The 13,970-nt window shown below is 50.2% G+C and overlaps 5 protein-coding genes across 6 annotated transcripts in view; 1 reads left to right on the top strand and 4 right to left on the bottom strand.

Moving 5' to 3' along the window:
- The window catches only part of LOC143432839 (glutamate receptor ionotropic, kainate 2), a 257,821-nt gene that overhangs the window by 97,086 nt on the left and 146,765 nt on the right, over positions 1-13,970 (bottom strand). The window lies entirely within an intron of this gene.
- On the top strand, positions 191-1,288 carry Apd-2 (apidermin 2). 2 transcript variants are annotated; one of them, XM_076910265.1, is made up of 3 exons: positions 191-348; positions 491-656; positions 987-1,288. In XM_076910265.1, the coding sequence occupies exons 1-3, from the start codon at positions 262-264 to the stop codon at positions 1,037-1,039; spliced, it is 306 nt and encodes a 101-aa protein (XP_076766380.1). In that variant the 5' UTR covers positions 191-261; the 3' UTR covers positions 1,040-1,288. The 2 variants fall into 2 exon arrangements, with proteins under 2 accessions (XP_076766380.1, XP_076766378.1); XM_076910263.1 differs by having other exon boundaries at positions 984-1,288.
- On the bottom strand, positions 2,605-4,100 carry Apd-1 (apidermin 1). Its single transcript, XM_076909606.1, has 3 exons — positions 3,950-4,100; positions 3,014-3,269; positions 2,605-2,788 (listed from the first exon to the last, which is right to left on the bottom strand). The coding sequence occupies exons 1-3, from the start codon at positions 3,959-3,961 to the stop codon at positions 2,724-2,726; spliced, it is 333 nt and encodes a 110-aa protein (XP_076765721.1). The 5' UTR covers positions 3,962-4,100; the 3' UTR covers positions 2,605-2,723.
- On the bottom strand, positions 8,753-9,209 carry Apd-3 (apidermin 3). The gene is made up of 2 exons (XM_076910612.1): positions 9,126-9,209; positions 8,753-9,037 (listed from the first exon to the last, which is right to left on the bottom strand). The coding sequence occupies exons 1-2, from the start codon at positions 9,135-9,137 to the stop codon at positions 8,753-8,755; spliced, it is 297 nt and encodes a 98-aa protein (XP_076766727.1). The 5' UTR covers positions 9,138-9,209.
- LOC143432851 (uncharacterized) lies at positions 11,238-12,272 on the bottom strand. Its single transcript, XM_076909785.1, has 2 exons — positions 11,944-12,272; positions 11,238-11,602 (listed from the first exon to the last, which is right to left on the bottom strand). The coding sequence occupies exons 1-2, from the start codon at positions 12,260-12,262 to the stop codon at positions 11,454-11,456; spliced, it is 468 nt and encodes a 155-aa protein (XP_076765900.1). The 5' UTR covers positions 12,263-12,272; the 3' UTR covers positions 11,238-11,453.

The raw sequence follows: 13,970 nt of genomic DNA, 5'->3' as shown, positions 1-13,970 counted from the left end.
CTGCAACACACGCGCGGCGTTGCGTGCCACGCTCGCGCGCCATCGAGATTTCTGATGCAACATTGCCGTTGTGCGAGTTCATCGTTTTAGATCGCTGTCTTGATTTACGGATTCAAGTCCCCCGACCACGCCTGCCAGCGACACGCCGCCGATACCCGAGCGGCTATGAAAACCGACCTGACACGCGCTCGAACGGGGTGGATGACGTATACGCCGGCCTGCTCTATAGGTAGGAAAATAAGAGTATAAAAGACAAAGTCGATGCTGGGATTTTCATCAGTCGCTTACGATTTCGAGTTCTCGAAGAAGCTTAAGCAACACAACAAACCCAACAAAATGAAGTACTTGGTAAGCTTCATTGTACGACGAGACGATTTTTAATTCTCCTCGTAATCGTAATCCAGCGTTTGCTAATTAACCTGGATCCTGTTCGCCATGTTCTAACCGTGTGTAAACACGTTTAATCGGAGAATTGGTTCTTCTTCCGCAGTTGATCCTCTTCGCCATCGTCGCCCTCGCCGCGGCCTTCCCAGAACAGGAACGAGAACGCCGTGGAATCCTCGCGGCTCCAGCCCTGGCAACCCCATGGATCGCTGCCCCCAAAATCGCTGCTCCCGCTGTTGCCATCGCCGCTGCCCCTAAGCTCCTCGCGGCGCGTAAGTAGCTTGCCACTTGACGAATTACTTTGTCGAACAGACCCAACCGCCAACGGACGTTGATGGAAACTTAAATTTGATCGTACCTCGCGGCGCATGAGTTCGCGACTTCGCGGTTTTCCATTAAAATAAAATTTTCTGCTATCTCGCAATTTCTGCGCCGCGCAGCGATGCTGGATTTTCTACTTTTGCCCCGTCGTCGCGGTTTCTCAAAACTTCGGATAGCTTCTCGTTATTCGCTTCTCGAATATCGCTCGACGAATAATTAGAAAAGTTGTACGAAAGGTGTAGATTTTTGATACGATTCGTGTTGTTCCTCTTTTACAGCAGCAGTCGTAGCCGCACCCGCCCTTGCTCCAGCGTGGGGACTGAAAGGATGGTAAATTACTATTTAGTATCCCGGCGTAACTGGACCTGAAGTATTACAATGAACATCGACGATGGGATGTCCTCTCATCGTGCAAAATTCGTATTCGGCCATTGGTCACACCCGACACCCCTTTTCGGCCGCAGTTCTCATCGATCCCCCGCATTTGGCACCATGGAAAATTACACGATCTCCCCCCTCCCTATCGTAATTTAAATTCTGCTATCTGATAATAAACTTATTTTAAAAATTACAAAAAAAAAAATATCTACCTGCGTTCTGTGTCACACCCCTCTGCTCTTCGAATCAATTACCGCGGGACTAGTTTATAATGGAAACATGTTGGCCGTGTAATTGCATGTTAACGATTTAATTAACGCTCGCATTTTAGAAGATATGCAGCGTTCGAATATGGAGTAATTTCGAGTATCTACCAATTGGCGACTGTAAATTAAGCCTTTATTACGTATTCGACGAATAAACAGCCGAGCGTTGCATTAGTTAATTATGAATGTATATATACAAACGTCGGCGCAACAGTTTGTACTTCCACGGAACAACATTGAAAGTTTTGACAGCGGACGTCGCTTTATCGATCGCTCTGCTGGAAAAACTATTTAATTGAAGTTCTATAATTAGATGTTTTCTCTGACAATAATTGGATATTTTTGTCCGACAGATTGCTACAGTGTGATTCCCTCATTATAACGAAGCAACAGTTCGGATAGTTTTCGTATCAATTTCATGGTAAATTTATATTGGTCAAGTTTCCTACTCTGCACACGAGAATATGAGAAGGTGGAACGGTTTACTCGATACTTTTAATTTAAATGTCTTACTTTGTAAACGAAATGCGTAATTCGTTGAACGTTCAATATAACACCGCGTTCACGTGTCCCTCCTCGTTTGGTATTCAACGATATTCGTTTAATGAATCTAGTTCGACGAAATTCTTGCTTTGTAAGAGCTACTTATCGTTCCCAGTGAATGTAGTCCGCGAGCCAAGCTGGAAATAGAAGAGGACTTTTAAATTAACCGTCAACTATTCCCCCGCGATATCTCGACTCATTCGGCTTATCAACTTCTGCAGATTTATTGGTCGACGGTAAGCCACTCAAGCCGCGCCAGATCCATTATTTCGCGTACCCTTTCGTTCGCCACGGTTATGGACGAAGGGACACCGGCAATGCGTCAAACGGTTCGAGGCAATTAGAAGCTGGATCGAGCGATCCCAAGAGGACGGCGAGAGTCCCCGATAACTTTCGTGGCTAGCTCCAAGTAGCGTTAAACTCGAATCAAATGAACCACCGTATCCACTCGTCTATCCGGATTAAGGTTCACGGGGGTTTGAACATTGTCTCAAGCAACAACCGACTACAGTGGAGCTTCATTTATTAACGTACAAAAGCGTAACATGGGGTATGGCTAGTTACAAAGGAAGATATTCGCGAGAAGAACTTCGGAGAAACTCGAACGCTCGTATCGAGCAGATCGTTCGCGTGGAACGTTGAAGGATTATTATTACTAGACGATGATTTCGTATCCCGTTCTCGACGAATCTTCTGCTCCAAACAACGCCGAGGTTTGTTCGAAGTCCCGTGCATGGAGGTCGATGTGAAGAGCCGTTTTCAGGTTCACGAGTGAGATCGTTCGAGTTGTCTTAAGCTCTTGGGACGGGATCCGGGGTTGTCATCGATTATTTACCACAACGCGCCGTGTCCAGGCGCTATCACGGCTCCCGCAGGACCGGCTACAACCGCGTGACCTACGAACAGGAACATGTCATTTTTCCAATTACATTTCCCTCTCTCAGACCAAATAGATACGTCGACGCTTAGTTTAAGCTGCGTTAATTGTTGAAATTCACCGGAATTATCGACTGAAATTGCTCGTGCTGTTCACCAGTTGCTCTATTCTGATTAGCAAAGTTCGCGAAAGGGAATTGCACGCATAGGCGAGGCACCTGGGTGCAATGTGATAAGCTACTTACCGGCAGCTGGTCCCACGACGGCAGCAGAACCGGCAGCGGGCCCAATAACAGCGGCAGAACCGGCAGCCGGTCCAACCACGGCAGCAGAGCCAGCGACGGGCCCAACGACCGCTGCCCCATGACCGAGTGGTCCCGCCAGTGCCACACCAGGCACCACCCCGCCTAAGGCCAACACTCCATTGTGTCCCCAGCCAAGGGAGCGACGCTCACGGTCGGGGCTGGCAGACGCGATGGCCAGGGCGGCGACGAGGACGATCTGAAATTTTCGTTAACCCTCTTTTAATTTACTTCACACCTTTTTTAACCTTTTTGTCGCTCGAACGGCGACTCTCGATTGCCATGATGTTTCGAGCGAGAGGCGACAGTCTCTGTTTATTAAGATACAAATTTTCTACGACCGTGGTCTTGACATTGAGTACGTGTCGCGTTAGTACAGCTTCGACGATCGTAGCGAGCACACGTATCGCGAAGTTTTGTGTCACTCGTTTCAAAATTTTAGAGTTTAATTTTGAACCGATTAGAAACTTGATGAAATTAGCTGTAGAGCAAGTGTAAACAGTGATGTAGTATCGGGTGTGAGAAATAGAAAAATTAGAGTAATAGACAGTGAATCCAACAGTAGCAGCGATGCAGAAATGCCTTGGTAAGTGTTTTGCAAAATATCACACGAAATGCAACTACAGATTTTGAGCCGTCCAACCGAAAAGGTCGTCGAGCGCAAAGGGTTAAGAACAATTAATTCGAAAAAAATCGATCGCTGCAATTTGATGCAAGTACACCAACTTCTAATGTCATGTGTGCCACGACTTGCAATTAGAGTTTCAAGTGATAAAGTAGAAGAAAAAAAATGAGAAACAAAATAGTAAAACAGACGTTATACGATTCAAGAAATTCCATCCTCGTCGTCCGTCTGTCTGTATCAAAGATATATCTCACCATGTACTTCATGTTGATTGTTCTGTTAGTCTTCAGCTGACTGGTGACTGATGCTCAACCCTCCTGAAACGCGGGCTTATATACTCGATCGACGAGGAGCCGTGAGGACGTCGACGCAACCTTCAACCCCGCATGAAAGTGAGGAATAATAAACGAGACAGGGTGCGGTCTCTCAGACAGCCGGGATTAGAGCAGGCGACGGAGCCAGAGTTCCGGGTCCAACGTCACACGGACGGGAGCTGTTATCACGTGGAGACGTGTGGCTTCAGCCTCGAATCGTATGCGCGGCCGGTTACTCGGATAACGGTTGTTGCGAGGAAATGGGATTTTCCCGGTGGTCAGCACCGCGTTCCGCAACGAATTCGCTGATCAGATAGTTTCGAGCTAGCGCTCGCCGCGAAACTCGCCGCGTATTCTGATTTTGCTAAACAGTAATATCCACAGATTCGGGGTAATTGTTGAGCGAGGCCAAGGCAGGAAGTTCTGCCTTCGAATTATACGCGGTTACGGATCGGCGACGCTGGTCTCCGGAAGTAACCGCTGATTCCACCGAATCCACCCTGCATTCGTGCATTAAGGGTTCTGTTTATTTTCGTAACGGCGCCAGCTGAATTTTAACGAGCTAAACAACCGTTTCACCTAACCAACCTGGTTGCTTGGTGCACCGCGTAATAGCTCATGCTACACGTCGAAACCCGCCGTTCGGCCGTTTCAGTATTTATTAAACCAACTTTCTGTAATCGACTTCCGTGGAAATGCAATCGCAATGGGAAAAGCATCGTCGACGATTAATTCCGATGATCAGAATCACGCTTCGTATATCACGCGTGACATCGAATCGCAATCGTCCATTTATTAGTACGATAGCCAACGCATATTTATAGAAAAAAAAAAGAAAAAAAAAACAGGGGAACGGAGGAGATGAAAACGGAACGAGCCAAATCAATTTCCAGCTACGAATCGTCGGGAACGGGCGCGCAACGAGGCGGTCGCTCGCAAAGGATCCGCGTTGGCAAAGAATAAACGAGCGTCAATCGCGCGTGAATAAAACAACGCCGGGTCCCTCTCGTTTCGTGTCGCCCTTTTATTTCGACCGCGCGGGGCATTTTTTTCCTAGCGATTTCCACGATGCCAGTGGTAATCTGTCCTTTGAATCTCCACGGCACCCGCCGGCTCGGAACGACGTAATTGCGCGCGACGGATTTGTCAAGTTGGAAAACCGTGCGGCTCGCGAAACCGACGCCCGACGCCTGCCCAAATTTACGGCCACGCTCCAACCCCGGATACGTCGCGCTTCCCGCGAAACTTCCGAGGAGTGCCTTCGTCGATGGTATAATTGGGGGAAACTTGGCTGGAGAATGTCTCAGTCTGAGTTACCACGGTTGTTTAGGTAGAAAGTTTTAGGGCACGGGGCGTGGAATCGATCTTGCGTCTGGTCAGCCTAGAACTTGACGCGCGATCGGATGACGCGGCATCTGCGGTGATCAGCCGCGCGATAATTTTCATTTCGCCAAGTGATGGATGGAATTTCAATAATAAAACAACAACGCGTATCGCTGGTGATTAGAGAGCAATAATAGACGCCACGCATGAATGTCTTCGAGGCAGCCATAAAATCGCGACTTTGTGTGCCCCGCAATTCGCAGCCGGAACGATCCTAAACCAATAACCATTCCAGCTCCTAAACTAGCCGTAATGAGTCCCAGAGCTGCTCAATAATTCGCCATTGAACGATGTCGCATTTTCCGTCAGCGACGCGACCCGTTATCGGCCTACTGGGTCATTTTATTATTCCATTACGCGGTAGTTTCCACCGGACGGAAGTGGAATTCGGTCATCAGTGGACCGATTCCCGTTCCGTTCGCGCGTACGTGACCCCTTCGAGTAGTCGAGCAGAGAAGGGTGGAATTCACGGATGCGCGTGTCCATAATCGACGGTATCCTCGAGGGATCGTCGAAAATCGAGATCGAAACGGCAGGGGATATTGAAAAATTCGAGTCTTTGTGACGAGTGCGCGCCATGCGGCTTCTTTTGAAGGAATATTCGTTCGATTCGCAGCCGCGCCATCTCTTTAACGCTTCTTCCGCCGTTCGTGTCAAAGGCTTATCGATTATCGGGGAAGTTTCTGGCCCTGTTTGCGCGACGCTGCGCCCTCGTGCCCCTTTATCGATCCTCCCGCGGGATTGTCTCTGTGCGCGAGCACAGGTTCCCGTCGAACCTTTTGTAAAAGACACGCGACTATTAGCGGGTACGTGGATTCCCGATTAATATTTCTAGAATTGGGAGTAGGTCGAGCGACAATCGTCGACGTGTGCAGAGAACGGGTTATCGACGAGGACCCATTCCGTTCCACTCGAAACACTTTGGCTCTACCCGACCCTTTTCGTGGTTTCAATCGTTCTTTCTGCAGACGCGGGACGAGGTATGGACAGGTGGAATATTTTCAGCGAATCGTTGTTCGCCTTCTAAAGCAGCGGAAATTATCCGCGAGAACGTTCCCCACTGTTGCAAGCGATGCATAACAAGTCTGCCCTTTGAACAGCCCAGCTGGAAACTCATTTCGTAAATGGCAGATACTACGATTAACAAACTGCGCACATCCCTATCGGGAAGGATAATACGTCAAATGGGATTCGCGATCGACCGCAAAGGATTTTATGAAACATTTAAAATTCCTCTGTTACGCCCGGATAAGCAGCGATGAAACAGCCAATTGCGATTTCATTACCCGCCTAACGGTTTAATCTCGTTTCCCCCCGATTGGAAAGTCAATGAATTCGAATTACTTCGCTACGGAGCGCTCCGCCATTGTCCTATCATCGAACTCGTTACAGGTTTTACCTGGTCGCGGACCGTTTGCCCCGCGCCAAGTGGCAACGGTGTCAACCCATAATTAGATGGCCGAAACAATTAGCACCGTTTACATTGGCCGTGGCTGCGGTGACAAACCGATCCGGGCAAACAGCTTCTCGCTCGACGAAACATACGTATGAACATGCTGGCGGAGAATTGAACGCGCGCACCGCGTCGCCAGCCCCTGCACGGGTACACATCGGTATCCGATATTGTACACGGTAGGCCAAATAGTCGCCCAGTTGCTATGCTCGTTTCCACGGTGCGTTAAGCCGTCACGTACGAAGGACGAACCAACGTTTAATTAATCGATGATCCTCCAAAGTATGCAACTCTGTCTCCTACCCTAAAAAGACTGAAAATTTGTCAGAAATCGGTGTTAAACGTAGCAGGATACCTCACGCGCTTATTATCCACCAAGGTATCAATAGCTGTCACGTTCGAAGGACGAACCAACGTTTAATCAATCGATGATCCTCCAAAATATGCAAATCTGTCTCCTATCTTAAAAATCCTGAAAATTTGTCAGAAATCGGTGTTAAGCCTAGCAGGATATCTCACGCGCTTATCATCCAGCAAGTTACCAATATAGCTGTCCCGTTTTGGCGCGACTCGCGTATCGCGACGCACGGCAAAACTGAAATGTCAAGCGAGAAATACGTCACAGTACGGAACGTTGGTCAGGTTAGCTAGGCTATCTGTAATTGACGTTAGATAATTAAGAAAGAATAGGATCTTTCTATCGAATCGCCGTCTCCGCTTTCTACCCACTCGTCGATCGAGCGGCTTCCGGCTCGCACGCGCGTACTCCCCATATTTCCATAACGACAATGTCAAACTGCTTCTATCCCGCGTCGCCACGCCGATTATCGTGGCTGACATCTCGATAAATCCGTCGCGTGCACGCGGAGGACCGTTACAGGTCCTTGAGGAGAAAATCCGTTCCAGTCTCGTAACCGCGAGCAGCAGCGGCACGGTAGCCGCCACCTCGAGCGCAGCCGTAAAAATGGCGGCGCGCCGGGTGACTTGGCGAACGCCGTACTTGACAGTGAACCGATTATGACTGCATAATTGCACGGGGGCGCCGCGAGCGAGCATTGTTCACGCTGGTTCGATCTTTCGTCGTCTCGAGGGAGTTCTGTCGCGATGTCGAGCACAGGTGTTGGACGATCGTCTTGGTCCCCTTTGGTCCTGCTGGTCCTACCCGTCCCACGGCGGTGCGCCACGTTCAGATATTCATGAGTCGAATACCCGAGGGAGATTCGAATCGAGCGTTGTCTCTAAACGCGTGCCGAAACGCGCGTGCAAAATACATTCGTACGTGCCTTTTCGCACGGGATTCAATCGCCATTCTAAGCTGATTTCCTACGTATCGAGCGTACCGATGTTTCGATTTTGTAGGAGGCTTTTAAGGTATTTTCACGAGGATTAACCAGGTGGAAGAAGGAATTTTAAATAATTAAAATTTTTAGAGAGATGGGAGGGAGGTTGCTGTTCGACCATCGAATTGGTTGGATATTTCCAAGGCAGATTGTAATCGAGTTACTTTCGTTGGAGAGAATCATTCGAAGACAACAGAATTTGGATAATGAATTGATTTATTCTTACAATTAAACGATTACATATTTGTAATCGCGTACAGTTGGATAAACGTAGGCAGTGCCATTGCTATAAGTAGGAATAATCTATGTTGAGGTTTGTGGAGTCTTAGAGGATGACGTGGTCGTTACCAGCCGTGACCGCCAGCGATCAGTGCCGAGGAGGAGGCGCCAATAATTGCACTTTTCGCGATTGGACCAGCGACGATTGTGGAAGCTGCTGGGCCAGCAACGATTGCCGATCCGTGAGCTCCTAGTAATCCAGGTGCAAGTGCAGGCGCGAGGAGTCCGTTACCTGGAAATTTGTTCGAATTAGATATTTTTATTGTTGAACACGAGTAATAGATTTATTTAAATGCGATAGAGAGCGCACTTACCAGCGATGACTGCTCCCAATCCAGGTTCAGAGATAACAGTGGGTCCAGCGACCGATCCAATAACCGCTGAAGGACCAGCGACTGCTCCAGTAACCAAAGCTGGTCCCGCAACGGGTCCAGCCACTTTAACTGGTCCAGCTACTGGGCCTGCAAGAGCCGATGCTCCCACATGGGGACCAACAAGACTCGCGCCACCATGGAGCGGGCCCAAAAGGCTTGGAGCGGCTGAGCAAACCGACACAATTGCTACAAGAACTGCCTGTAATGCGAAATTAAAATAGGTCTTGTTAAGAAATCGTGACAGAGGAAACGATTAGTGTTAGAAGAAAGAAAATCCAGAAGTTTACCAAGTATTTCATGGTTGCTGCTTTGTTTCTCGAACGTTGTCTATCACGCTAATTGTGAGACTGCCAATTAACCCCGTGATAGCAGCTTTTATACTCCAGGTCTGACCCTGAATCTGCCGCTTTCCTGGCATTTTTCCACGGGGAAATGTCACACCGTTACTCGCACCCGGTCACGACCCATTTCCATACGGAAGAATTCCGCCGTCGCCTGTCTGTGTGAGCTATTAAACTCCACGACGCGGAGACGGCACCGCGTAGTCCCTTCGCGCGGCGCGGATTAATTGCACCCACCCCGCGGGCTAACCGGTATTCTAGTGCTGTTAACTTCGAGAAACTTACGCGAATCGACGTTATCCCGTTATCCTTGCGTCGATGGAATTTACCCCGCTTAGGTTATTTGATTTAAGGACTTATACTTGTTGCGCGCCGTCGCCGATCCCGTATCTGGAAACGTCACGTCGCGAACGACGGCAATTTATTTCGAGGACGTGCGCACTGTCCCCGCGAATTTGCGGCGTGCTCTAGTGTCGAGTGTGTTTTACGAAAGCATTTTCAGTGTGACTGTTTCACGAAGGAGCGGCAATCGTCGGCTAAATATGATCCGCGAGAACTGTGTCCAATTAAAATCCAATCCTTACGAGCCAAAAAAAAAAGACACTCGAACGTTTTTTACCTAACCCACTCCTCTGGCGCCTGAAACCCGAAGCGTTGGAACTTCGAACAAGTCCCAGTTCCCGCAAGATTTCAGGTAACCAGGCTACGCGACGCTGAAGTAGGCAAACATTTACCCGACAACGGGAAAGTTAGAGGTCATTGTAGCGAGTTCCTCCGTTAGTCGAGTTTCATGTTCGCAGAACGAATATTCATGGGCCCGTTTAATGGCAACCATTTCGTCTTTACGAGGCGTCGGATTTAACGACTGTCCTGTGTACTTGTTGCTGTTCGCCCACGGCTGCATGCATGTTACGTGGCTTCCTTTGAGATGGTAATGTGCGCGGAGCTAATAATTTCCTTGGGCTTCCCGTGGGAACCGGAAGCGGGGCGGGCTTCACGAAAAGGACAACCCGCGGCGCGTCTTCGCCGCTGCATCTCCCAGGAGGCGACGTGATTGAAAACGGAGATTAAAGAAGCGCGAGTACGAACCGACGTGGGCCCAGGATGGTCGCGAACAAAGCCGCGACGGGGTATAAGCGCTGTCTGACACCCGACGGAGAGAATACTCGGCTGATTGGAGCGGCGTTGAGGCAATTTCCTACGATTATCGACAAAGGTGGACAGGTATCGTCCCACGGAGGCGTAGTAGACACCGAGGACGGTACAATGGCTCGCGAAATGGAGGTTGGTCACGCCAAGGCGGCCTTGACGCCGATAATATTCCCGGGTGGAACAATGCCGCGCTGATCGCCGCCACTTTAGTGGGAGCGGGACTGATGTTGACACGAGTCGCAGCAGGCGTCTTCCCTTTGACCCATCGAGTGTGAAATTGTCGCGGTGACGGAGGGACTGAGAGGTGTTCGACAAGGGGTATCCATCGAATTCCATGCGGGAAAAATTGGTTGGAAATGGTTTCATGGTTAGGTCGAATTTGTGACACGATCACGAACATGCTACGTCTCAGTGGTACCAGATGGTCGTTCGATCGCGTTGGTTACGGTATCGTGAATCGAAAGATTTTGATTTTTTTTTTTTAAGTCGCTCTTCTGCTTCGTTGAATGGTAGACTGGCTATGGCAATTGTTTGGCTAACAAAGACAATATCGAAAGTTTTGCAGCAGCAGCAGCAGCGCGGGCGCGTCGCAATTACTCCGGCGAGCTGGGGAATTTCCGTGCTCGAAACTTTGGGGGACGCTATTGTTCTCATTACAACGTTTGGTCTTCCATTCGCAGGGAACCGGGGAGTACGTTAAGCGAACTTATTTGTCGGGAACAATTGAAATTTACGGAGCAACGTTTGTCCACGAACGAGTGACCCCGGCCGTCGTATTTTCCTCGCGTTTAAAACGCCGTCGTCGAAAGTGAAAATGAAAAGCCTCATCTCGAAGAACTACGGGCAGCGTCGAGGGAACGAAAGAAGCGAAATAGGCGATCATAAAGGTTGAGACAACGATCGATATTTCCTCTCCAAAGTGGCATGCGTTTATTATATATTACGTACAATAAACATATAAAAGATACATTGTTATATACACAGGATACATATAAAAAATGGAGGTACTAGCGGTAAATGACGGAGATCGTGGCGCGGTCGGTTTCAAGATGGCAGGCATCGGAGGAGATCAGTCGAAGATGTCATTTGGGATTGTACGGTCGTCCAGCGTGGATGGAAGGATTACCATCCGTGTCCATCGGCGCGGAGGATTCCTCCAACTCCTGCAGCTCCGGCCGCTATGCTACCGGATGGTCCAGCGATGAGTGCTGGAGCGGCGATGGGTCCTGCGAGGGCTGCTGGACCTGCAGCTGGACCAGCCAGTAGGGTTCCTACGGACAAACGTATCGTACAGTTGGTGCACACACGGTAGCAGGCACGATCGCACGAGTGCATAGGAGAAGTCGTAAAGTGGCGGTAATAAAACGTGGTATTCCAAACAAATGAACGTCGCAAGGCGAATGAAAGTCAGGCTACTATGCGCGATTATGAATTTATGGGCCATTGTGGAGGTTGAGTTCGAAGATTAGACACGCTCGGTTCTCCATACGAATACACGGAGTCGTATACAATATCCAATCGGCGTTACGAAAGAGAGATCGTTAAAGATCATTAAATATAATCTTGAAATAGCGTGTCCAAGTGTCACGAGCGTTACCAGTAGCGAACTTACCCCAAGGTGCACCCCAGGGTGCAGCTAGAGCGGGTGCAGCTAGCGCTGGCCATGGAGCAGCGGCGCCAGCGACGCTACCGGAAACCAGTGAGGGACCAGCGACTGCACCAGTTACCAGAGCTCCACCGTCCACGGCTCCAGATAGGCGAGCAGGTCCGGTTATGGGTCCAGCAAGGGCGGAGGGTCCCGCGATGGGTCCGCTGAGGGCAGCAGGGCCCACGAGAGGACCAGCCAGCGCGGCTCCTGGCGCCAGAAGGGATGGCGCCGCGGAGGCCACCGACAGAGCCGCTACGAGGAAGACTGCCACGAGGGTGCACATGTTTGCGAGAGGATTTTTTTGAAGGGTTTGCTGAGCTGTTGGGATAGTTTGCCTCGATGGCTAGATCGGATGTGCTGGCATCTGGCTGGCTCGGTGGCGCTTTTATAGGGGCATTGTCTGCGGCCTGGGTGCTCGTTTGCTCCCGCCAACCCCAAAGGGCGGGGCACAGGACACGCCAAACATTCTCTGCGGGCTGGGCGCGTGGCCGTTTCCCCGGCTTATCAGCATTAAGACAGTCATCGACATCGCGGCGACACGCGGCGCGCACAGCTGAACGCCTCGCAGAACCGCCCGTGCCCCCGGAGGTCGACCGCTCCAATTCAAGAACGGCCGTTGCATCCGTTTGCAACGGGAATTTTTTTACCGTTGCTTCTGTCCTTGCGTAGAACACGGCACTCCGTCGACCAGAAAGATCGGCGAGCAGATACCGGGGGAAGTTTGACTGTTTAATGGGTTAAATGTGTCGGGATAAGCAGTCACGCTCGGGGGGGTTTAACTATTAAAAATTCCCCTCTATGGCTCTCGAGGAATTAATTATACCCCGTTAGAATGCGTCTACGCATTCGACGTCAGCCAAGATTTAACGCGTTCTGTTCAAATGTCACGTTCGTATTATCATCGAGCATTGTCGTTCGATCGAATCTCTTCGATCGCTGTAACGGTACACGAGTAGCAGGTTCCATTGATGAGCTCGTCTCGTTCGCTCTGTCGAAGGCCCTGAAGCATCTGTTACGCCCGTTGGTAACCTGTCATCACGGCCTTGAGGCTGCTCGAAGAATCATCGTCTCGTCTCTCTCTCTCTCTCTCTCGTCCGTTCCACGGACGAGGAGCCAGAGAGCTGGGCGAGCACGCCTCGGCTCACGGACCATAATGCGTCCGCATTGTGCATCCGTTTAGGCGAGGCACTGGGTTGCGTTGCCCACGCGTCGTCCCCGTGCCTCGATTGTCGCCAGGAATGACGGTCTCATTGTAGTCGGACACGCGTGTGTCACAGTGGCACCAGCCTGGTGCAATGGATCACCGAGCCCCGCGCCATAGATCGTTTTGAATATCATTGTTGGGCGTAGCACTTTCGAAGGTGGCTAAAGGTGACCGGCGACGCGATTGTTCGGATAATTGTTCCCTGGCGCTGTTGGGTCCCTTCGAGGGGCGGCTTTAATGGCGCGCCTTGTTTAGGGAAACAAGGGAAGACCCGAGGAAGCAGTTCTTCCCGCAGTCTCGTTCTTCGTACGCTTCGTCGGATCGAAAGGATGCTCGAGGAATTTTTGTTCCTCCCCAAGCATCAGCTGGAGAGAACTTTCCTTCGAAGTTAGGTTTCTTTGCCGCGTTCTATGGCCCCCCTTTTTCTCGTCCAGAAGCCGCTTTTGTAGGAGTGGATATTGAATATCGGCGGACAATGCGTTTCTTGCCTTATCACTTTATGACTGGCCATTAAAAGCGTTCCAGCCGGAGTGGTGAAATTGGAAATTCACGTGGCCACGATCAGATATGAAAGATCACGCGGTGGCCAATCATTTGCGAAGGGCGCCGGGCCCGGGAGCGTATTTTTTCGCCTCGACAGACGCAGAAAGGAACGTCGGATCGGGAACGACGAGTTATTTGATTTACGATCCGGAGCGATTTTTATACGCGGCTGTGCGCCACTTTCGGCACGGCGGAACATTGACAGATCTGTCGGAGCTAGATTTTCGATGCGCCGCCGCTTCCC

The sequence above is a fragment of the Xylocopa sonorina genome, chromosome 2 (assembly GCF_050948175.1).
Source record: "Xylocopa sonorina isolate GNS202 chromosome 2, iyXylSono1_principal, whole genome shotgun sequence".
In the NCBI taxonomy this organism is placed as follows: Eukaryota; Metazoa; Arthropoda; class Insecta; order Hymenoptera; family Apidae; genus Xylocopa; species Xylocopa sonorina.
This window is presented reverse-complemented; position numbering and strand designations above follow the sequence as displayed.

Coding starts and splice junctions, on each gene's coding strand:
- Apd-1 (XM_076909606.1), bottom strand. Junction 2,789..3,013: donor CGTCGTGGGACCAGCTGCCG/GTAAGTAGCTTA, acceptor TCCTGTTCGTAG/GTCACGCGGTTGTAGCCGGT.
- LOC143432851 (XM_076909785.1), bottom strand. CDS start 12,262: ATGTGCACCCTCGTGGCAGTCTTCCTCGTAGCGGCTCTGTCGGTGGCC. Junction 11,603..11,943: donor ACCCTGGGGTGCACCTTGGG/GTAAGTTCGCTA, acceptor GTTTGTCCGTAG/GAACCCTACTGGCTGGTCCA.
- Apd-2 (XM_076910263.1), top strand. CDS start 262: ATGCTGGGATTTTCATCAGTCGCTTACGATTTCGAGTTCTCGAAGAAG. Junction 349..490: donor CCAACAAAATGAAGTACTTG/GTAAGCTTCATT, acceptor CTTCTTCCGCAG/TTGATCCTCTTCGCCATCGT. Junction 657..983: donor CCCTAAGCTCCTCGCGGCGC/GTAAGTAGCTTG, acceptor CCTCTTTTACAG/CAGCAGTCGTAGCCGCACCC.